At 39.1% G+C, this 24,710-nt stretch overlaps 1 protein-coding gene across 1 annotated transcript in view; it reads right to left on the bottom strand.

Moving 5' to 3' along the window:
* Positions 1-23,944, bottom strand: part of MPPED1 (metallophosphoesterase domain containing 1) — a 74,067-nt gene extending 50,123 nt beyond the window's left edge. Inside the window, exons 1-12 of the mRNA XM_088055088.1 lie at positions 23,843-23,944; positions 22,441-22,484; positions 17,141-17,208; positions 15,458-15,620; positions 12,533-12,674; positions 12,043-12,164; positions 10,996-11,162; positions 10,075-10,317; positions 6,441-6,635; positions 3,807-3,971; positions 2,139-2,294; positions 207-341 (exon numbers count right to left, since the gene is read on the bottom strand). Coding sequence (XP_087911214.1) covers positions 207-341; positions 2,139-2,294; positions 3,807-3,971; positions 6,441-6,635; positions 10,075-10,317; positions 10,996-11,162; positions 12,043-12,164; positions 12,533-12,674; positions 15,458-15,602 — 1,470 coding nt within the window. The 5' untranslated portion in view covers positions 15,603-15,620; positions 17,141-17,208; positions 22,441-22,484; positions 23,843-23,944. The remainder of the gene's footprint in view (positions 1-206; positions 342-2,138; positions 2,295-3,806; positions 3,972-6,440; positions 6,636-10,074; positions 10,318-10,995; positions 11,163-12,042; positions 12,165-12,532; positions 12,675-15,457; positions 15,621-17,140; positions 17,209-22,440; positions 22,485-23,842) is intronic.
* Positions 23,945-24,710: the final 766 nt, after the last annotated feature.

Below are 24,710 nucleotides of genomic sequence, written 5' to 3'. Positions count from 1 at the left end.
CTCACATACTTTTCTGAGATTCTCTTCTGACGAATTTTGAGGAAGGAAGAGAAACTGAGACACAGAAAAACAGACATGGAGGGACAGTGAAACTGAGGGATGGCTGGCCCAAATGCACACAGTGGTTTTCACTAACTACAAGAACAGAACCCAGAAACCATGTTCTCATTTCTGGATCACAAATATTACTAAAATAATACACTTACAAGAGTGCTCTTCTGAGCCTCAGCCAGCTTGGTGGCTATGAAGTACTGGATGGGGGCTAAGAGAACAATGACAGCAGCCCCGACCAAGGCGCTCACTCCCAACAGGTTATAGAGGAGGATCACACCCATTATTATCTGTGATGAGAAAAGCAACACAGGGAAAAAAAAAAAGTAGATTTCAATATGCCAGAACCACCAAGAGAAAAAATGTTTGCTCTTCTAATAAACACTTAAATAGTTCAAAATGTTTCATAGGAATCAGCTGAGCCCATACTTCAGGAGATCACATTTGGAAAGTGTGGGAAATAAACCCAGAAGCCTTTCCAGACTGGGTTTCCACAAAACTAAAGGAGCACTAAAATGATGGTGCTTGCCCTGAGGCATTTTACAGAGTTCCTGGCTTCTAGTCCTGTTTACACTAGAGCTCCTTACCTCACTTTGGAAGCATTCAGAGGTCTTAGGGCTGTCATGGACCACAGTTGCATTCTATTGTAGTGTCCTGTGCAACTGCAGGCAAAGGGACATTGCAGACAGGCACTGAAGCACAAAGCAGATGTGCTGGGACTGACACAAACTGAGCTTAGGCATCAATACCATGCAGCTCTGGAGGAAAATGCTGCCTTAGGCATGCAAAGGGTTTGGGAACACTTCTCACAGAAGCTTACCTGGGAATGGCTGTGGTGTGACTGCTGTGATTCTGGTTCCTGAGTTAATTCAAGCTCTGCTATATAAATATTTCTATAAAAAGCTCTACTTTGTGGTAGAGAGATGTCCTCAGTGATAAGAGGGCATACAGAATTAGTTGCATATCTCATACTTTTATCTCTTAAACAAGTCTGTCTTTAAATCTCCCTTCTTATTATACAACGTCAGAAGTAAGAATCAATGGAGTTTGACATTTTTAAAGCACTATTTAGCTTTTCAGGCTCCTGTACTGCAAATTACCATACCTAGCCACAATAACCAGATCACTTGTTCATTTAATAACTTTCAAAGTATTGATAGCAACACTTCCATCCACTTCACAGGATGTGAAACAGTGAAATGAGACCCTATATATTATTTCTAATTTCTGCTTCCATATAGCCTTTTTTGCCTTTTTTTCATAAAGTATTTAATGACACTCTAAACCCTACCCAACCCATCAGTAGTAGTAATTGCTGACAAATAAAATAGATTACTGATACAGTGTCAGGAAATTCAGCAAAACAGATCTACTATAAGAGTTGGTTCTGCCCCTTTTAAAAATTCTTTAATGTCAGTGGGATCACTGAAAGGTAAGGACCGTGCCAAACACACTCTGAGCTAAAATTCTGAAGAGATAACAGGAGTCCAAGCTTCATGGAAAATCAGCATGTCTCAGGTCATTAAGTTATTGGCATTTTGGAAGATTTCTTTCAAGCTAAATAATCTCAGCCTTTCCTTCCTACAGATCTGCCTCCATTTCTTTCCCAGCCTTGTTAAGAAGCAGAAGTGTTCAGTGACTAACTTTGCTTAGATGAGAGCTCCTCTGAGCATTGTCAGTGTCAGTGTTCATGCTGCTGTTACAGTCAGCCATGGAGCAGGATTCAATTGCTGTTGGTCCTGCCACAAAACCCAGTTACAAGTGGACACTACAGAAGTAATGCTTAGGGCTGATGCCAGGTGGCAAAATAAAAGCAATGGATTTGTGTCAGCAGTGGAAGAAATATGATCAGGAAAAGGAGGTCCTCATTCTTCAAGTCATGGACATGGAAATCCTGCTAAAAAAACCCTCTCTCTTCACTGGCCCTTGGAGAGACACCTTTTCAGCCATTGGGCCACCTTTCTGTTTGTTAATCTTAGTTGGAAGTGCAGGTTCCCCTCTGGATTTTGTAGCAGTATCCCAGACATGCACTCTCCTCAACCAGGCAGGAGGATCTCTGAAATCAGGCCCTTACTTTGATGCTCTACCTGGACAGGCATTGCCCACAGATTGGGGCACAGGAACAAGAACCACATCAATTGGTTGGTTTCTATGGCAACCAAGTTATTGATTTGTCCCAGTGTCATCTCTCCCATGGACAAGTTGGATGTAGAAAGCCTCAGGATCTTATTATATATCATTGCCTGCAAGAAAGGGGGAGAAAAGGAAGTCCTTAAAATGATGTAATTATAAAAGAACAGTAGTAGTGCAATGTTTCAAACTACATCATCAGCCTTTGCCTAGGACAGCCCTTCTGCCAGTCTCTCACCTGAGACAGAGAGAGTTAGAGACAGAGTGAGAGAAAGCACAAGAGAGAGAACTGACTTCAAAAAATTCCAATTCTTCTTAAAAAGTTTGTTGCTAAACACAAACCTAAAATAGAACAAAAAATGACAACAAAATATCAAAATTTAGGAAGTCAGCCAAAGAACCTTTCTTAACAAGCATTTGGTGAGCCTGCTTTTCTGTGACACTGTCTGTCAAAGAGATCCTTGTTTATGAGAAAACAGGTAAATTCATGCTGTAAAGTTTGATCAGAGTGGGTATGTATTCCTTTGGATTTCTCTTGCTTACCTGGCCATTCCTTTCCATAAAATATGTAAGAGTTTAACAGGGTTTAAAATTAATCAGGGCTAATATCTAAATTTTAAAGACAAATACTGTGAGCCCAGTTTGCAGTTATGACCGAATATCAAACACCGCAGCTCCAAGGAAGTTTTAAAAAAGAATTTGTCCTTTTTGATGAAATTTATTTTCATGAAAAAAGTATATCCTGTGGAATTAATCAGAAATGCCTGGTGAATTAAATCAGCTGCATATGCTCCTAAGAGTCTTAATTTTGATAAGTGAGAGTCACAAAAAAGGAGTCACAAAAAGGAAATAATCAGGTGCTATTTCATCCTTAAGTCTGTACCATCTATCCTGGGAGAGGGCAGAAAATATTTGAAGCCGCTCCATCAATCAGAGCAAGTACAAAAAAAAGCTTCTATGCTGAGGTGATATTCCCATGGTAACTTGCATCTGGCAAAACATCAGTTCCTGCTTCTGGATTGCTACTACTGCCCATGGAGTTTGGTTTGTGCAGAGCCCTGCTACACCTCCTCCACATGCTAGGCCAGAGCTGCTGGCTCCAGTTCATAAATAAGGCTCTCACAGAGGGTTAAGGGATGCTGGGGTTACAGTCCTGCAGATGAATCACTCCCATCCCACAGGGCTCTGTGCTAAAGGGCATAAATATCTAGAGTTACCACTCCCGATGCATGCACAGCATTCCCATAAAACAAGGACACTCTGCATACGACTCTGTCCACAGTCAGCAGAAGCAAACTCATAAGCAAATGAACAAAGCAGATGCAGAGCCAAAATGACACTGCTGATCTTCATCTATCTCTTATTATCTGCAAAGATATGTTTTTATATGTGTGGGTTTTTATGGGTGTTAAACTTCCAACAGATTAGAATGATGGGATAAGTTTTTAGTAAAAGGAATTGCTGCCAGCAGTTTGCCAGCACTACTTTGTCCAGTTTTCTGTATAAAAATACAGCACATATCTTCTCTGAAACCATAATTTCAAGTCAGTCTTCAGATAACAGGACAAATGAAAGCACAAAGCTGGAGCTGTTATTAGTGATACTTCTGGCAGATCTTTGCTCACCAGTAAGGCACCCCGGAGGTTGATGCCAGTCTCTGTAGTCACATAGTAAGAGGCCTGCAGGAATGTTCTCTGCAGAATAAGGGCCAGGAAGAGAAGGACTGCCAAGACATAAACGTTCCTGAGGAATTCCTCTGATGAAAGGTAGGAGTTTGATGGATCCTTCACCTGAATAGAAAGGAAAAAATCATGCAAGTGACATAGGAGGGACTGTATATTCCTGAAAAGTTGGAAACAAGCAAGTTTAATCATTGCATTACAATAAAACATAATGATGGTATTATGGGAAAGTTACAGAAACCAGATTTCTCACTGACCTCTATATCAAAAGTCATTTGGATACAAATTTAAAACTCCACTCCTGGTCAAAAGACTGACGATTAAGATGTTTTAGCAGTTCTAAAATAATTTAGTTTTAGCAGGAAAGGAACAATAAGATCACCATGTCTGCCTTGTCTTTAGTTTCCCTATCAAATTCTGGTGATTTGTAGGATAGAAATGCTCATCAGTAGAAAACAAAGCTCATTCCACCTGCCCCATGGACAAGCTGCAAGAAAATGTTTTTTAATATATGGGATTAGTTATTATGTGGCATTTGCATATCATGGAAACAATTCCTTCCACAAATATAGTCAATGATAGCCATAAATTCTGAATAATATAAGATTATATATGCCAGTATTCTGCACAAAATTAGGTTTAAATGCCTCAACATCAAAGAGAAAAAAATATCTTTTAAAGCTCTTTGTTTTAATTTTCTAGCTTTTATGTTCACTGTTCTGCTCTGTTTCAGGCAGAAAAGGAAACAAATGTACCAAAATACTCCAAGGAAGACTGTTCCTTTGGTATTTCTGACCCAGTTGGAAGCAGGATGTCCTGGAAATCTTACAGGGAAAAAAAAAAAAAGAAGAAGAAGAAAAAGGGAAAACCCTTGTTCTACTGAAATATCCAGCCTGATTCTGAGATGACAGGTATGGGCATATAAGAAATATAAGAAAGAAAGCCATCTGCTCAAGAGTCTTTGAAAAAATGGTTAAGTGCATGAATAGTGAGATAAATATATTTGAAAACTTTTCTCTTAGTGTTCTGCTGCATCTAACTTCCCCTTGTTTTCATAGTGGGGATATCATTAAGAAAATAACATTTTTTTTCAATGTATATAGAGTTATCAGGAATTAAGGCAGAATAAGCATAAAATTAAATGTATTCACATTAATTGAAACTAGAGAGAATTTAAAGGAAAAATGTTTAATAGCAAGAACAACCAAGAGAAAGTTTATCAAAATCCATAAATTAGAGGCAAATGCATTCTGAAATGTATCCAAGAGAAACAGTGACTGTCACAAAGCCAAGTGCTTTCAAGAACTCCAGTGATTCAATGTTCCCTTTAGCCAATGCTCATTTAAACTTTAAAAAGCCACAACTGACACCACTACACTGAAGAGCACAAAAGATAAAGGAAGCAGACAAGGTACAGATTCCTAAATCTGAGATCCAGAAATTATTTTCAAGCTCAAATACTTTGTTTGTTCACCATGCAAAAAACTCCAACATTTTTGAAGGCAAAATATGCACTTTGCCTTGTAACTCGTTGCTCAAATCCAGAATGTGCAGGTTCAAAGATGATAAAAATCTTTGTTTGACAAGCTGTACAATTAAACTCTCCTTCAGTGCATTGAAAGCCTCAAGCCAAATTGCGACCATCAATCAAGAAAATGAATGTCAGGAGTGAGCAGCCAAGAAAAAGATATTTGGATAGTGATGACAGTCAATATCTGGACAGGGAAACACTAATTCATTATATATCCATCCACTCATTCAGAGATAAAACACTTCAAAAACTGTATGGAGATATTTCTCTGTCAGAAGACAAATGCAGGAAAATGTCTTTGTCATTTCTTCTCTGCTGTCAGTAAAATAATTTTACCTGTATCTTTTCATAAATTCTTTTTCTTGTGATAGAAAATGTTTTGTATCAGAGGCTTGCTCAGCATTTAGAGATGATCCCTGAAAGTTCAGTCCCAGTGAAACTTGAAATGAGCACTGATCTGGCATCTCTTGTGCATCTCTAGTATCAAGAACACCATTGAGTAAAGTGCATACTTTTCAGTTTTGCGGTATGTGCCAACACAGTTCATCACAACAGCAAGCAATACAATCAGCCACAAACAGAGGCTGGCTACTGTCATCTTCCCAGTAAAAAAACAGATTTGAGAGGACTCAAAACTGTCAATGAAGTATAAACTGACAAATCGACAGGAGTCAAGAAAAATCCCCAGGCTGGATGCATCACTGAGGCACCACCAGTGTGTGTCCTGCCTGAAACTAACAGGCACATTTGAAGAGGAGCAGAAAAAGTCATTCTTTCTTCCCAGAACTGCTGGGATGACTCCATCTAGAGAGACAGCTGGGGAGCTGGGGGAAGCCTCCATGATCTGCGTTCCATTCCTACCAAGGCTCCCACTGCTCAGATTTATAACCTGACTGTCTCTCACAACAGAAATACTCCATTTGGGTGAAACCATGAAATAACAGTGATGACCACAGACCTATCAAAGCACGCAGCCAGGTATCTTAAATATCTGATATGACTCTAAAACTACTACCAGAGCCTTCCAATCCACATTGTCAAGTTACCTTTTCTGTGGTATTTGTATTATTGGTTGTGTTCTGGAAGCCCTGAACAATGCCAGAAATGCAGAGTGGCCCAGCAAAGCCCAGCAGGTCGGCCAGGTAGCGGAATGTGCTGCTGAGCAGGATTGGCCGTCCAAAAGCACTGTACATGGCCAACCAAATGGAGGGACTCCGGTTGGGATGATCCTCTACCTTTTTCTGAAAAACAGAAACAGGTACACAGTGCATTAAGAGAAGTCTCCCAAGCTTTATATGGCAACACTCCTGGATGCCCAAAAGACTCCTGAAAGATGGTTTGGACCAGGTGAGGCAGCAAACATGTTGTAATTATCAACATATTTCAGACATTCTTCACAGCAAATTCTAATTCTGCCTCCCCTTGGTAACTGGTTTTTCACTTCTGTATCCCACCACTTTCCTCAATCTGTGAACACAGGAATGCAAGCACAGATTATCATCCTGGCAGGCAGCCATTGTCCCTTGTCACATGTGTGCTCAGGGAAAGATCTGACCTTTCAGCCCTTTGCTCATGTGGGTAATCCTGGTTTCGCAAGATGCAAAGGCTTCTGATTGCAGGGAAAATACATTACAATTACAAGAATATAGTTTAATTTAATTTATCTGGGATTTTTTCCATTTCTTGGATGCCTTCCAGGATTACACACTTCAACCAATCAATGATAAGTGTGCTCAAAAAGATAAAAGCAGCAGATCAGGATGGGAGGTAAGAGTAAATCAACCAAGGGTCCTTTCTAGCCTTCAGATCTGTGAATTTACACAGTATCACAGCTCTTGGCTAAAACACCAACCACCAGATATGGTTTTGTGTAATCAGAGGAATTCTGGTATCTCTGAGGTCCTTTCAGTTTAACAAAGGAAGAGTTTTACTGACCGGAGCCATGCTCTGCAGAGTGCTTCCTTGCACTTCAGGCAGCAGCTTTTGACACTTTAAACAAACATCTGTCATTTCTCAAGTAGCACAGATGCCTGTAAACTGCAAGCCAAGCCAAGCCCTCTTGAGCATTCACAGAGACATTTTAAGCACAGCCAAGCAACAACTATTCCTTGCCCCAGCAAGTTCACCAAAGAAAAAGCTAACATGGCTGTAACCTGTCTGGCTGCCTCATGCCTCATTTTTTCCCCTCTTTTCTCAGTTTTTCCCTTTTATGCCATTTCCAGAGTGAGATGGATTATATACAAGGTGCCAAAAATGTGCAGGTGAGTCAGGTGGGTGCCAGAGACTGGGCCAGGCCAATGCCAAGGAGCTTAGGAAGGAGAAATAAGCACCATGGGGTCAAATTAGATCTACCATTTCAGAAAGGGGTAAGAATGAAACTGCTTCCTCTGAGGACAGAAAGAGCAGAAGGGCCTTCTGTAAGTTGTCCAGACAAAAGGCTCTGAATTTGTGACCTAATGGGTTTTGAGCCTGAGTGCCCTAAAAGGGTTAGTCATCCTCCTCAAATAAATGGTTAATAACTTTACCAGCTTGAGAGGAGCTATGTTAATTTATTGGGTAAATGGCTGCCATCTTTTGGGGAAACATTTTTTTATATTATTCTGGGCATTCAATTAATAGTAAATTTGTTAAATGGCAACAGTAAACCCTTATTTCTCTAACAATTTAAGAACCATTTTCACTGTTACTTCAATTCACACATTGCTCATCACTATATGAAATCTGTTTCCTTTTTACTGGAAAAAAATACTAATTAAATTATCTGATTTATTGCTAAACACTTATTTTTCTTCTTTTTTCTAATCAGGACTTCATATTAGCTGAAGCATGTAACAGGAAGAGGGGAGAAAGACCTTTTTCTAATAATAATGTGTTTTCCAGTTTGGTCCTTGAGTGTTATGGGCTTGCATAGAATGTTGTGGTGTGAGAATTGATATAATTTTTTCTATTTTCATAACATGCAGAAGAGATAGCAAGACAAAGTCATGTGATCTATCTCAAAGGCATTTCACAATACTGAGTATTCAGGGTCATGTTCAGCATCTTTCTTCAAGGTGTGAGAAAGGTTTGGGAAGGAACAGGAGTTTTCCCTCTGCAGGGCCATGGAGCACAAGCTGAGATCAGCTATCTCCAGGCACAGGCAGAAGTAACCCCACTTAATTCAGAGGAGGCTGTGGGGCTCCCCTCACCAGTTGCAGGAGATTAGTGTAAAATACACACTTGGCAGTAGAGACAGTGACATATCACCTCTTCCAGATTGCAGACCACACATCAGTCTGAATAATTTTCCTAATTCTGTGGCTGTTTTCTGGCCCAATCAGGCACAAGCCAATGCTTTTCTCCACAGGAATGAACTGCAGTGAGTCCCACTGCCTGGCTCCTTGGATTTGCTTTAGCCATTTGGTTTACTTTAACTTTATCTACAAAATACCAGTTTACTTCAGGGTTGTAGCCTGTTTTTGAATAGTAGCACAAATGCACTAGTCTGTGGTAATCTCAAGACTTTAGACAACTACAGAACACAAAATGTCTGATGTAACGGAGCATCAGAAATGTAGATGAGTGTAAATGCATACATAACTTTTATGCAAGTGTTTATATGTGTATGATGCACACTGAGGGAGGCTACACACTGAAAGTTTGTGCTCATGCACACAAGAAATGCACATTTGACTTGCCTTTTGGCAACTGAACCACATTTTTGTGCAGGCACAGACAGTACCTGCAGATGTGAATGAGCTACAGACAAATGCTGGCACCCAGCTATCGTGCCTGTCATCAAGAATGGCACAGAGTCAGGTCCTTGGGCCACGTAGGTGCGCATCCCTCTCTGGCCTCTTTAAGTAGGGTTTAGGCACCTTAAGGGCCTGGTCTAAGGGATGCATCTCTCCCAGGCTGCTATGAAAAGCTCAGTTCCAAAAACTCAGTAGCTTTCTGCCTAAAGCAGAAGGATCTTTATCTCTGGTCTCTGTAACCCTCAAATGCAGAAGGAAAAACAAGCAACCTATACCTATTAAGATATAAAATATTGTGCTGATAACTGTTTCATCTCAGAAGGAGAAAGGAGCCTGCATCTCCATTAGCTGCTGGGAACAAAGAGCTGCCTAAATGCATCCAGAAGTTTCCCTGGAAAATCCTGCCCTACCTAGTGAGTTTTCCCAACCATGCTTTTTTGTACTGGGTCTGGCTGGGATGGAGTTAATTTTATTCATAGCAGCCTCTATGGTTCTGTGTTTGGGATTGGTGACTAAATCACTGCTAAGACACCAGTGTTTTGGCTATTCTTGATGTGTGGTTTTGGCTATTTCTCTGTCTGGAGAAAAAAAAAAAAAAGAAAGGTGAAGATAAGTGTTTCCAGCTGAAACTATGGACAGAATGCCTTCCAGTTTCATAAATAGCTAAGATTTAAACAAGTCTTTCACTATTAAAATCTAGCAAGTGTTCAGTCTATTGTGGTTTTAGTTTCCAGTTGCACTCAGTTTGGAAACTTCCTCCTGCTATAAAGTCACTGAAAACCAAACAGTAACTATTGGATTGGAACTTCCTATGCCAATGTTTCACCTTGGAACAAACAGTCCTAAATAAAAAATTCCTAAAACAAGGATTTCTTGAAAGCTGAAGAAATTCAAGTGACACTTTGATTTTCTAAGACCGAACAGTGACATGGACACCTGTTACTACCTTTTGTTCTTCATAGGCTTCTTTGAGGCAGACATAATTTGTCAGTGCTCTCATTGCAATTGGGAGCTTCCCAATTGCCTTCAGGTCCACAGGTTTCTTGTGTGCAGAAATAATGAGTGCGTTCATCCACCAATAAGTTGCCTTTGAGAGCAAATTGACAAATGGCTGCAGGAACCTCACTCCCAGATCCTGCAGATCCTCTGGAGGCTTCACTTTCTGAGGGTTCATGAAAAACACATACCTCTGCAGAGGAGAAAACAGACAAACATGAGCTCAGAAATTGTCTTATTGATAGTAATTTTTTAGTAAAAACTATATGCAAGACAACCACAGACTCAAATTTTCTTTTAAAGGTAATTATATGTTGAATTTAAATATAAATTTGCATGCAAATAGGATTATTTCCATTTTGACAGATAACTGGCAAACAATTGAGCAACATGGGATGTGAATACTGTTCTGAACCCTATCAGTACCACCTATCTCAAGCTGAACAACAGTAAAAATGAATTCTTGGGAGATAATTTTAAGTTATCATTGCTAAGAACATAAGTTAACTTACAGATTCACTACATAAATAGTTCATCAGCACTAACACAGCACATATTTTACAGATTGCATCCACCTATACCCTCTTCATGTGCACAAATATACATCTATCTACACAAATATGTATGCACTTTGTGTGGATAGATGCACACAGGCACACACATACACACCAAGCCTAGGGATACATCAAGGACATACATTTTAAAGATATTTAAATCACCACTGATTTCCACAAAATTAACCAAATCTTTATGGCTAAGCTAAACTTGGGCCTAACCTCGACACAAGCCAGAGTTTCTGGAACTAAGGAGACATCTTTACCCCCATGATACCACTGATACTCTTCCAGATCCTGAGGAAGAAGCCACATACCCTGACTCGGATGACATTGATCTCCACAGCCATCAGCAGCCCATAGAGGATGACCATGATTCCAGTGATGCAGAAACGCAGCTGAGAAAAAGGCACCCCATCCTGGCAGTATCTGACAAGCTTGATGGTTTTTGTGACAAAGGCCATTATCCAGTAAAGGAACAAGGCTGTAAAACAGGTGCACATGCATAATTTCAAAATAAATTAATAAATAAGTGTAATTACAGCTTATTAGTTTCCATGGCTTGATACAGTGCAGGCACAGTGATCCTCTATGTCACCAGCCACTGTTTTCTTTCCTGGGCCACAACCCTTCAAACAGATACACAATGGCAAATCTTCATGCAGGTACAAAGTCCACTAAAGGAGCCTTAATCTGAAGGGAAACTTTGTTCTTAAAATGAAGGAAAAGACACATAACAAAAGTCATGTTGCCTCTTAGAAAAAGCAGGGTGTATCCCAAGTGAGAATATGGAAATGTGCTCTTTTGTAAAAGAGTGTATGGAATTTAGTGTTATCGTGCATCCTGGCTGGTATCTGTCAGGGGCTTGTTCAGGTGGCTGAGCTACATGCAATTTGGACAATATACTTGTATGGAACATTAATCTGCAATGTCTGGTCTGACCATCTCCTGACTGAGAGAGCAGATGGGATAACGTCAGAATCAACTGCAAAAGATATTGAGAAAAAGCAGCATCTGCACAGGAGAGTTTGTAATCACTACTCAAAGTGGCCTTTTGAAATAGCCCTTTTGAATGCAGACAAGTTTTTCCTCGAAATTATCAGCAGTGTTAAAAAAAACCTAAAAGCTCGCAATAAAAATGCAACAAGCATTCTCTTTTGTAATTATTTTAGAAGTAGCTTTCAGTGTGTACCTTATGAAAGGTGCAGTAACTCTTATGATACTACCAGTTGCAAGAGCAGAGAGTTACTCCTCTCTGCTTTAATATTCTCACACATTCCACCATCCTCTTCAATCTAAACAAGCTGACTTTGGCTAAAATACTGGGATTTTTAAGAGTATATAAGTATCAGACTTAGACTTACCCAACAGTAACTTTGGAAAGTTGGATGTTTCAATATTATGGTAATAGACTATGGATACAGTGGCAGCCACAAATCCCATTATAGCTGGTAGAAAGAGATGCAGGTGGAGAGATTTCATTTGTCTGAAAATAAATACGGTATAAATTAGTGAATTTGGTGCCTTTTTTTCATCATTGTGTGAAACCATAGGTGTTCTGCTAATCTATGGAAGAGGACAAACATGAATTTCTTAGAGACAAAATGTGTGTGTCCTCGTGAGTGCTTAACTTCGATCAATATTTGCTTGCTATTAGAGCTTGAGAGAAGAATAAAATGCTAAGAACAACGGCTTCACCTTGATCCCATTAGAACCTGGACAGTTCATTAAAGGATTCCATGAACTTTTTTGGGGAAAAACCTCCTGATGCTTTACTAGCCAGCCCATCAGACATTAACACTGTTCATTAACAAATGCAATTAGCATGGTGATCCACCAAACTCTGCCACTTACGTATCAGAAACAATCCCCTCTGCTATCTCACACACATGCACAAACAGCAGGGTGAACGTCAGGATCCACCGCAGGTTGTGCCCAGGGAAGTGAAGCCAGGTATTGTGGTGAATCTGCACTTTGGAGCTCTGGCTTCCCCAGCCTGGGAAATGATAGCAAGGAAAGACAAAAGTTATCTCACAGCCAGTCAGTGACTGATCTGGTTATCAATTTTCTGGGCCACATGTATATGCAATCGATACAAACCCCCTACAAAATTACAGGGGCTGTTGTTACTAAAAAGATGACCCAGGAGAGTCTCAATTGCCCTGTAATTTAAATCAAACCCTGAAGACAATGAGACTTTTTCCAAATTACAATCAAAGAAAAGTCATTCCTGGGCAAGAAAAATGATAAGAAAACAACAAAAAATAAACCACTCCAAGCAGCACCCTCAGACAACAGGGACTGAAAGAACTGGCATGATGGCATCCTCACATCTCTCACAGTTACAGACAAAGCAGGAAAAATTTCCTACTGATATAAAAGTTGCATCCTCAAATGAAGCCTCAAAGATATGCATTTACTTGAAACAAGTAATATTTCAGGCCTGTTTCAGGCCTGGTTGGGAATACAGTCTGAGTGGAGGCTGAACAGTGATTTTACAGCTTCTCTCCCTCAGGTGCAGCCCGGCCTCCGAGGCCTCTGCATTCCTGGCCCCTCATAGCTCCCAAACAGTGCCACAACTCAAATTAATCAACAAATTAAACTTGAAGCCTATTTCCATGTCATCACCTCAGACGTCACCTGCCCTTTCCAGGCAAGATCCTCTCTGAGGCCAGCAACCCAGCAAGAAGTGGGTCACAGAGGATATGAGGGAGGTGACAGGGCTGGGGAAACTGAGGTCTGACCACAGGTTGGCTTCTCATGGTGGCAAACCTTGGCCTCTGTCTCTTCCCACACAGGTACAGGGCTTTCCTGAGTCAGTAAGCCCAAAAGTCCCTCTTACTGTAAGGCAGCTCCTGGAATACCCTGACAGGCTTCCCTAAGCCCATAGAGAATCCAAACAACAACACATTTTGGGGAAGTAAAGAAACCAAACAAAAGGAAACAAAACTAACTCAATTTAAAACCCAGGCTTTTGCTACACAAGGATGCAACATCTCATCATGCTTAGAGGCTCATTAGGTAACTCAGGATCACATAAACCAAAACTGAAGTTTATTCATTCTTGGAAATTGTCAGGATTTCACCATTTCATCCTTCTTTAAGACACAAAATACTGCAAGAACAAATTATTCTGTCTTCTCCATAGCTATCTAAAGCATTTTCTATAGTTCTCTAAGACTTTTCTAATCTTATGTGGTTTTCTTTGACCTTGCTCCTGTCTTTGTCTCTCCCAAGCTGCTTTTCATTTTCTCTTTGCCCACACATCTGCACAAACACATCTCATCACCAAATTTCTGGTTTGGAGCCAGTCAGTACTGTGGACTCCAGCTGGCTTTTAATGTTCTGTTCAACAATGATTTGTCCTGATAATTAGCATACAAAATATAAAACTCAGAATGACATAAATAAATAACGTACAATTTAGAATATTATATTTTTTCCTAACATAGTTACTAAATAGAGGGAATTTTCAGTGGCTACAATACTATTTCAAAATTAATTGGCTAATACCTCAAAAAAATTGAAGCAGCACTTGATGTTAGAGTGTTCTAAAATATTATCTCTACCCTCAGACCTTGCAGTGTACTTCCATCAAACACTTCTGCACAAAACCCTGTCCTTCAAGAATGACTTGCATCTCACCTCGAAGGAAGAGCCAGCACTGAGGTACAAATCCAGCATTGTTGCAGAGAGTTTCCATAACCCTGGGGTTACTTTCTAGTCTTTATAATTTGTTAGAATTTGTTTCTTATTCTCATGCTTAATTATTTAATTAGTTTTCAGTCACTGGATCATGTCACAGTTATGTACAGAGTGTCAGCCCACAGGTTCCTGTAGCATTTTATTCAACCACTTTGGAGTTTTTTTGCATGAAAGCCCTTAAATCTCATGTTCAAATACAGTCCCAAATTCAAACCTTCCTTGTGGAGGAAATGCATTTCCATCTACACATGCAACACCAGGAAGTTAATATGGAAGAACTGAAATGGCATTTCTCATGCAGTTGTCAGGACAATATTTATTTTCACTAATACTTTTGATGGTTATTCAAGTGTCTTAATCTCCTATGATCGGTTAGAATGCTACTGTTTGACCTCTCTGGAAAAGTGTGAAATTGTATTTATTTCACCACTGCAAAGGAACTGGGATAAAAAGAAAACTGTAGAAAAAAATATCATTAGAATACTAGCTTAGATGGGGTTTTTTACAAGACTGTGAGTTAGAGCCCCTCGACTGTCCTAAATTCCTCAAGAGGGACTTATTGCTTCTTATTTTTTATTTCTGTTGGGGAAAAAAAATCTCTATTGCTCTGCTTTTATTTAAAAATGTTGGCAAAAGAAGCAATTTTTCTATTTTAAATATTTCCCCCACCTGTCCTAGCCTTAGATCCAAGGTGAACATTTTGGATATTCTTTGTAATTCATGTAACTTCAAGGAAATTCAGACCTGCTGCCCTAAGTCTTCTAACACTAACAAAGGTTGCAAATTGCTAGTTTCAAATCTAAAGAAAACTTCTGCAGAGAAAAGTTTAATAGTATTTGTATCTGATCTCTCTGGTTCTCATCCATATCTTCATGATGATTAGTTCAGATTTATATCTAAAATTCCCACATTTCAGCAGGTTAGCCTCACATCTTCTAGGTGAAGCCATTCCGCCTCTTCTTTTTCACAGTTCATAAATACAAAGCATCCAATGTTTCACCAAGCCCATGCAAACTTGACTGAGTAAAAAACACACTGGAGTGTTTGTGGGCAGAGCTCCATAGAATAACTCACCAATGAATAAAATTGGGAAGGTGATAAACAGCAGGAAGACATGAGGGACCAAGTTGAGGGCATCCACAAAGCAGACATTCCTGAGGACACCAGCACTGATGTTGTAGGCTGAGGCATTGTCATTACCACAAAATGCGAGTCTCATCTCTTCCAGAAGGTCTGGCTACTACAGAAATGAGAAAAATGTTGACTACAAAGACTGCTAGTATTCCCTTTGGCTAAAGACAAAATAAATATAATAAAGAGACAGAGAAGGAGCACACTTGAAGATCCCATAGAGAATAACACAGTTGTATTTTGAAAATTATTTTGGGCTATGTCAAATACAAGCCAAAAAATATAAGCACATTAGAAGACTGTGTTCATATGACATTAGTCTTATTTACATTTAGCTAATATTGTTTATATTTAGCTGCATTAATTATTTAAGTGCTATTTTTAAATTCATTATGCTATAACTTCTAGTGCTCATTGTAGGCACAAACACTATGCTGCAAAAGCTCTGTGAGAATATAAAGAATGAAAGTAGAAGATTAGAAAAATTAGTGGTTCCATTTATCATAACAAAACCCAAATGGACATAAGTCGACCGGTGTGTTGCTGTTTCTCTGGTGAGCCAACACTGTCTGTGCAATATCTCCAACAATTTGTTGCACTGCGTTCCCAGTGCAAGCTCTGAACCTTTGGTATTTGTGATCTGGTAGGTTTACACTCACTGATATTTTGTATTTCTTCACTGTCACATAGAACTACAGCCACACACACAAGGCATTACAGATAAATTATGAACTCTTAACCAGAGTAGGTGGTACTGGAGATTGCCTAGACAGTAAATCACCATATATATTTGGTCCTGAAAACCCTTAAACATGTGCTTAGACTCATCCCAGCAGTCTCTGACTTCCATGATTTCTTGTGAGATTATCTTTATACACCAAGATAAGCTCCTGTGTTGGTGCTTGCAGAGCGCGGGCCTTAGAGCAACTCAGAGTTATGGGCAGGTTCTGGTTTAAACCAACCTGTGCATCATTTATTTTTTCAGTCTTCTTTACAAGAAGATGAAACAGGACTGCAAACGAAGTCTTTCGTTGCTCATTTCTTTACCTGAGACTTACACAAAGCAACATAGTGCTGTAGAATAAGTTGTGAAAACTCATTTATCCACACCTTTTTATTTTCTCAATTTTTACATGCTAAAATAGAAGGAATATGTTTAATTCAGCACAGCATTTGTCTGCAAGAACATTGGCACTAATAGGTTTTACAGAATCAGAACAAGATAGGGATGCAGAAAATGCATGAATGCAGTTTAAAATTAAAAAAAAAAAGTCAGTTGAATGGGGAGAAAAAGGTTTCCTTCATTCCTCAAATAGTTCATATTAGTTCTGTAAGATGTTTAAACAAGGTGATAATAAAAAGGTAAGCATAAACTATGCAAATAGCCCCTTAGAGACAGACAAACATGCAGATCTTCACAAAAATACAGAATTCAAAGAAGCCTCCTGTTAGCTTTTTAACCAAGTTCTTTTTGGATCTGAAAAGCACAACCCATATCAAAACACATCAATGAAGAGGAGTTTCTTTGAAAAGAGTGTGATAAACATGCTCCCTTTCCCAAATATATCAGCAGTTTATGGCTGAGATTTACCAGAAGTTAGGCATAACTCGCATTCATGTACTCACTGTGAGGCAAAAGCTGAGGGTCAACTGACTCAAACTTCAGTAACCACCATCTGCTAACAGTCCATGTGCTGTAACACAATTTTATGGAGATTTTGGCCCATTCTCTATAATGAATAGAGTGATATGACCACTATCATTCTATAATTTTATTTTTATACTGAACTATATTTATGAATGCATAGGGCTAGTAACAAAAAATAAACATTCTGTTAATGAGGGATCTGTCTCAATATATCGAGGAGTTATTAGCAAAACAAATAAGGAACTTTAAAAAAAAAAACTACACAGAGGTTGTTTGGGTTTAATTTGTGAAAGCTTGATATGTCTTCTTTAAGGGAAACATAATGATAATGGTAATCTCTTGAAAATCAGAAGTGCTGTTTCCTCATTTTTATCAAAGGCCATAAGTCCAAGGGAGTTCTGCTGGGAATTTTCCTCCCTTTCCCACAAGGATGACTCTCTTCTGAGGCAGCATGAGATGCTGTTGTGGTCTAGTGGTTGGAGTGGTACTGAAAGGCAGGAGAATCCTGGGTTCAGATGAGCACTGAATCATTGACTCCCTGTGTAGCTTTTGGCTTTTAGTCAAAAAACAGTCTGGGAGAAAGGATGAAAACCACATCCAAGGGAAGCTAAGGGAACTGCTGGTTTTTTCCCATTTTTTTGGAAGGGAAATAGAATAAAGGCAGCAAATGTTCAACTGAAGGACTATTAACTGCAGGAAGAGTGATTTCTCCTAACTAGAGACCACCATCAGTTTGCAGAGGTTTCCTATCACACCTCAAACAATAGTTGCTAAAAGCTCTTGTGCAAGATACATCTTTGAAGAATTACATCTGAATCTTCACAAGAATCTGTGCTGTGCCTAATTTTGTGATGGAGTATGTCCAGTAACATTCTTAAAACCAATTGTCCTTTGCACATTGCCAGGACTGAGAAAATAACCTGTTGTTATTACTTAATACTGATATCTAGAGACAATGCCCGTCATATTGGTGATATTTTTCAAGAGAAGATAAGGGCAGTCTATTCACAATACTTTTTTTCATTTAAAAAAAAAAATAGGAGTAGAATTAATTAATTAATTAATTAATTGCCTTCTGTTAAAAAGAGAGAGAAAATCAAGCCTAGGTTGGTTAGTTTGTAAAAATTCCCAGAAAATAAAAGGATTACATGGAAAATGAAATGAGACAGGGTAACTGACACTAAATTAACAAGATTTTTGATCAGAAAACTTCATCATGAGTCAGTTTATCCAAAGACCACATTCATTTAACTTCCACAGGCTTAAAATCTATATAAAGATAAATTCTAGTCTAAATATTCTGATCAGTGTTGTGATGCTGTGTTGTCTCCCAATGCAGCTTTGGCCTCACAAAATGCCAAATTATAAAATGTACAATTTCCCTGTTTAGCAGCACTCAGCTCAGGACACACATCCAGTACAGCTTAGCACTGATAGGGAATAGAGGCCATAAGAACTGTGGAAGCATTAATAGTCCAGTGATCCTTCCCTCCTTCTTCCCTTCCGTCCTTCCTTCCACCCACTTTTCCATCTCCACTGTGTTGGGAATGAACTGTGGCTGGAAGTGGAGGACTCATGTTCTGTATTTGTTGGCATATTCCAAATTTCATAACGCCTTCTGCTTCTGGCAGTTCTCTGGATATTCAAGAACGGTGTATGAAAACAACCTGCACTACCTTAGAGCTCTGAGAAATAATGCCATCTCCAGTTGCCTTGTAGGGAGACAGGAACCATTCCATCCTTCCCCTCCCATCCATTTCTGGTTCAGAAGGCAGATCCCACACACCCTCCACAGTTTTGTGACTCAGACTGCTGGACCTTGCTCTATTTTTTGGAAAACTTAGATACAGGAGAGACTCTGGAGGTAGAGAGATGCACAGAACCATCACCCCCTGGAATAAAGCATGTAATGTAGTTCTGCCTCTTGGCTCAATTTTCCTGGATAAGGTAAATATACTGGATGAAGTTTTGTTGATATCAAAGGGAGGATGCTTTGCATTTACAGTCAGTGCCCTTTGGTTTGAAGCTGAAATTAGCCATTACTTTCTGCAGCATCAGAGCATGCCTCCAGAAGCTCATTTTCATTAACATCAAAGTTTAACAAGCTGTGTTCTTGTCCAAAGAAGGACAGAAAGAAAAGCCCCTAAGGCAGAAGAACAAATCCTTGATTTCTCTAGACAGGGCATTTTTCAACAATGCTTTTGCAGCTCCACTAAAAATAACAGGAGTTGGACAATGACAAGTTTTCAGATGTAATTTCTCATCCAAGAAAACAGTGTAGCCTTCAATCTTTTTCAAATAAAAATTTCATAATATAATGGCAAAATTTATTGTGCCCATGCTCAGATCCCATGTTTGGAAAGTTCAGTGTAGCCTCAGTTTATGGCTGCAAACAGTGTAAGCTTCAGACTAATTAAAGTGTCAAAAGTTGCACTTTTAAACAGCATTTTAGTATTGCAAATTAAAGAGATCTTTAATAATTCTAAGAATTTTAAAGAGTTTTAAAAGGTCTCAGCTACACTGACTTTTATGAGTCCTAGTTTTGAAAGCTTTCACTCAAAAAACTGAGCCTGGAAATTAAGACAGTTTGAAGATATTGATTGCAGTTACCCAATGAAAGAGTGAAAAGGCACCATTCCCTTCTTTCTGTACAACTATAAAATTCCATGAAATGAAAATAAAATGCGAAAATTAAGAAAAATTAGTTAAAAAAAACACAACAAAAACATAACAAAACCAAAACATGAAGAATTGAAGAATTACAATTGTGCTTACTGCTGTAACTCATTGCAAATTGCAGCAGGAAAGGAAGATGGAACACTTCTATGGCTGACCACTGATCAAATCTGGTTCCCTGAATAAAAATTAAACTATTAAACTATTCTTCCCTTGACTTTTACTCTTCTAGTAAGGAAATGCTGGGCTTCAGTCAGAACTACATCTGTAGAGAGGGAAAAAGAGGTATCTTGGCCATATGAGGAAGCGCTGTTTGTTTCTCTCTATGCTGACCTTTATGCAATTACATAACTAAATACACTGAATACTTATTCTGTTTTTCCCACAAAAAAATGACAGAATTCTCATCACACAGAACAAAACCTGTAATGCTGAAGGTCTTTGACTTAGACCTAAGCAAATCAGAATACAGAGCTGACTCAAGTTGTCCCACCCGGAGAACAAAGGTGATTTTCTCCTTCCCAAAGATGAGGAGACAGACTCTTTAGGCGGCAGTAAGTATGCGGAGAGAGATCAAAGAGGTAAAACTGGGGTGCAGAGTCACAGGAGGAGAAATTTGAAGAGATTTCTGTTGTTACAGGGATGGAAGAAATTAAAGCCTTTAATGCTCCAGCTCAGAGAGGTTATTGCATTCCACAGCAGCAGATATCCTACTACACCTGCCAGGAGCCTTCCTAGGGAACACTGGAAACAGCACTGCCTGGAAGGGTATACAGGTGAATTAAGCAGCAAAGTCACATGAGTTTATCACTCTCAGTGGTCTCCCTGCCTTGCTGTGGGCTTCCAGTCCAGCAGAGAGCCACACAAACATAGTTCAGTCTCACAATTAACAGTACTAATCACTGTGGTGCTGCTCCCAAGATAAGAAGCCCTGCTCACATCAAGCACAATATCAGAGCTGAACTGTTGCAGTTGCCCTTCAATTCCCAAGTGCAGTTGCACTTCAATTCCCAAGCTGGCTCATGCAGGACTGTCTCAAGGACACAACAGTGGATAAATGTCCGCCAGCCTCTTAGCAAAACTTTATCTGTGGGTCCCAAAGGAAAGGAGAGGCACTGGAAAACAAAGGCCTCTTTTTCTCACAGGGATTGACTTTTTCTCTAAACTCATGCTCAGGTTGGAATCTTTGGAGCTGAAAGCTTTTCTACAGGAAGATGGCTTTGACTGGCAAACAGCAATGTCTGAACAAAATGGGAGCAGTCTAACTGCCACATTGAATAAAGAAATTGTGTAACCTAAAAGTTACACATTATTCTGGAGAAAACATGTGAAGGGGTAGCAAGTTATTTTAAAATTTGTTGGTCTTTTGTAGTTATGAACCACTGCTTCTCATCAGGTAGTAGCAGCCATTCTGAATAACTGTTAAGATGCTCATAAACTCATTTTAAAAGATAATGTTACTCCTAGTTATTACAAAAAATGGCTTTCCCAGAGAAAGTCTCACTGTTGAGTATAGTCAGCCAACAAGTTATGCTGGGGTAATTGCACCAATGTGGGCACATCACAATTTGTTTCAATGCTAATTATAGCAGTAATGTTACACTTAATAATAATGTTGTCAAGCATGCTAGGTTTAATCTATCATTTCAGACATGGAAATGTAGTAATGGGAAAAAGATCATCAATAACAAGCATGTGCCATTTGAGGACACCAACTGCACTCAGCAGCCCAGCAAGAGTGCCAAGTGCCAGGTAATTTTTTGTTTTAACACTTATAGGTTGGAAGGCTTTCTAAGTTACTGTCAAATTACTCACTTTAATTTCTTTCTTTATGAACTCTACAACTCATCAGAGATGTCAGAGGTGGTTTTTCCTTCTCCCTTTGAGAATGGCCTGTGCTGAATAGTCAGTATGAGCTAAAGCCATCAGCCAAACTTCACAGAGGAGAGGAATGGAAAGAACAATCAGGAGAACAGGCCCATATTGGTACCAGTGGAAGGCAAGCTTCAGCTCTCCTTTACATCATTTGGGAATCTGATTCCCTGTTGGTTTACTTTAATGAGGATGTGAACTATCTCAACAGCAGTTCACCCTTCAATGAAATAGCTAAAAAAACCCTCATGTTCTTTAAGCATTTAAATTTTTATGCTAGGATCCTCATTACTGGCAAGTTGAGACTTCCTGGTTTTAGGCTAAGGTGGACAGACACAGTCATAAGAGAATAAACAGAAATCAGCACAAAAGTGATTCATGAACAAATATTCCCTGTGAAGAGGAGAGAAGTTTTGGGAAGAAAGAAAATAGGTCAAAGTTGTAAACATGGAAATGACAAAACATTGAACCTAAACACTCACAAATCTCATTTTAACAAGCATAAATGGGGATTCTCAGGGCACTAAGCCAGTTCATGAGATACATTTTGCATAAGCATTTCTGAATAAGACAGGGGAAAAATGGTAGATAATCTAAATTTCCATTAAAAATATGAGAATATCCTCACCAAGTACAAAACTATAAGAATTCTAATTAAAGACATTTTAACTACCTTAAGGGTCTTTTAAAGTGGACTTAAAAATCTTCATATTCAAGAGTTTCATCTTACCTGAATTATCACTCTGATCCTCATGCTCTGCAAGGTACTTATGACTACAAAAAAAAAGAGTATAAGTACACTCTTCAGGTGGAGCTTGTTTGGGGGAATAAGGATACTTTGAAAACATTTATTGCAGTAGTTTTGTTGTCCATACTTAAAAAAAAAAAAATATATATATATATATATATAAATTGATAGTTGCACTTCCTAATTAAAATATATCTGTTTACAGAGCATACTCAATTCAGATAAAATTTCATTTTGGTCTTAAATGTAATGTGCATTATATGCCCATATATACATATAAACATGTATGTATATACATATGTGTATGCATATAGGTCCAGGGTGAAGAAAATACTCTGAGTTTTACAAAAGTACTTAGTTCTTATCTTCTGAATAAATAAAGTAAAATTTATCTTTCCTTCTGGAATTCCCCAAAGTAAATTTTAACTAAGGACAAATCATTAATGTATAGCTTTGAATGGAAGGTCTGACAGGTTTTCCACAGATTTTAGGTTAGTGCTCTGAATCTTTTTCCTTTCTAGGTTTAACCCTTCTAGTTTTCTCTTCTTACCTTCCTAAAAGCACTCAAACGCAACCTATGTGATCTATAGTCTTGAAAAGAATTCTGCTGAGGTAACGGCAGAAAGCACTGTCCTTTTAAATTCTACTTTATCAAAAATGACCCAAAACAAAATACAATTTTCTTTTTATTCCTTATTTAAGCTGTGACCACCTATGCTCCACAGACCCCTCTTCCTTGCTAAGCACTGTCCCAGCTCCCCTGGGCCTCAGGATGATGAATTACCTCTGGTGCTTGTCAGCATTCGCAGCGCTAACTGCTGTGTGCCATAGCCTGATCCAAACAGTGCTGAAGTCAATGCAAAGAATCTCATTGACTTCGGGAGCCTTCTGGATCAGGCTCCAAACACAGGGAAAATCACAACGGCAGTGGTGCTAAACAGGCTGTTGGCACTGCAAAGCATTTCACACAAACATCTGCAGTGGTCTCACACATCTAAATGCATAGCTTTTTTTTTCTTTCTTTTTTTGGAAAGCTTCTCCACACAATGCAATCCCCAACACCAGCGTGCTACGCTGCCTGTTGTAAAACCTTCGACTTCACATTGCCAAGACCGGACAGTTTAAAAAAAGAAACATAACCCTGTAAACAGCAGCAAAGAAAATATCAGCAGGAGGGGATGGTAAAAGCTGAGAATGCCCGCGAATGGAAAAGGAAAAAGAGATTTGAGTTGTAATCCCAGGAAAGAATGAGGAGCAGCCCTGTCCCACAAATATAAAGGGAAGGAGGAGGAGGAGGAGGAGGTGGTTAGTGGGAGATCATGAGGGGAGGGTCATCGCATCTCCCGTTTGTTTGCTAAATGTTAGATCAAACTCTGAAGCTTACCTTTGTAAACACAACCCCAAAATACCAACCCAAATTGTCACTCGGTGCTATGTGGTCAATATCATCCCGATGTCAGGATTTTCCTCCACTTAGTGAAGCCGCTCCAAGCCCTGGAGTGGATTATTTTTAGGCTGGTGATGGGAGATCAGCTGCTGCCTCCTATCGAGTTTCCAAAGTGCACAAACTCTTCTTGCCTTTCTCATATGCTGAAGGGGGCAGGAAACTGGGAAGAGACAGGCAAGCAAAAAGCACCAATTTTTTGCCTCCTGAAACTACAGTCCCCTGGGATTTCTTATGCTTGCTTTTATTTTCATTTTTCCCTCTCTGGAGCAGTAAGATTCCAAGAAGCTGCATTGCAGCACATGGACTATTAGGAGATGGCTATTCTGAAGTAATTGATTTAGACAAGGTAGTATAACTTTTGGCAGGCTTGCAGAGATTCAGTTTTTGATTCCTTTGTAATTAATCTTGGAAAATTTGAATTTGAAACATAACTTTGAAAACTTCCACCATATTAAGCAGAAAAGTCTACTCAGATATTTTACTTTACTCACTTACCTAAGTCCCTCCAGCTCTTCTGCTTAAAATACAGACCAAATCTCGCTTTTTGATCACACAGGTCTGCTTCTTGTGAAATGGCTTTTTTAATACTTGAAATAAAATTCCGAAGTAACTTGATGCTCATACCAGGCATATCATTTTCAATACAATAGCCCTTATTTACATGGGATAACATTTTTTAGTTGCAAAATCCATCGTATATGTTTAGTTAGAGGTAAAGAAGTCCCAAGAGAGCTCACATGTGGTCGGTTGGTTTGTTTGCTCATTTCTTGCAGTGCCATCAAACAAAGATGAAACAAGATTTGGA

This window comes from Pseudopodoces humilis, chromosome 5 (genome assembly GCF_049639895.1).
Source record: "Pseudopodoces humilis isolate 2021_Gansu_Grassland_sample_001 chromosome 5, ASM4963989v1, whole genome shotgun sequence".
Classification (NCBI taxonomy): domain Eukaryota; kingdom Metazoa; phylum Chordata; class Aves; order Passeriformes; family Paridae; genus Pseudopodoces; species Pseudopodoces humilis.
Note: the sequence above shows the minus strand (reverse complement) of the source record. Positions and strands in the feature narration are given on the sequence as shown.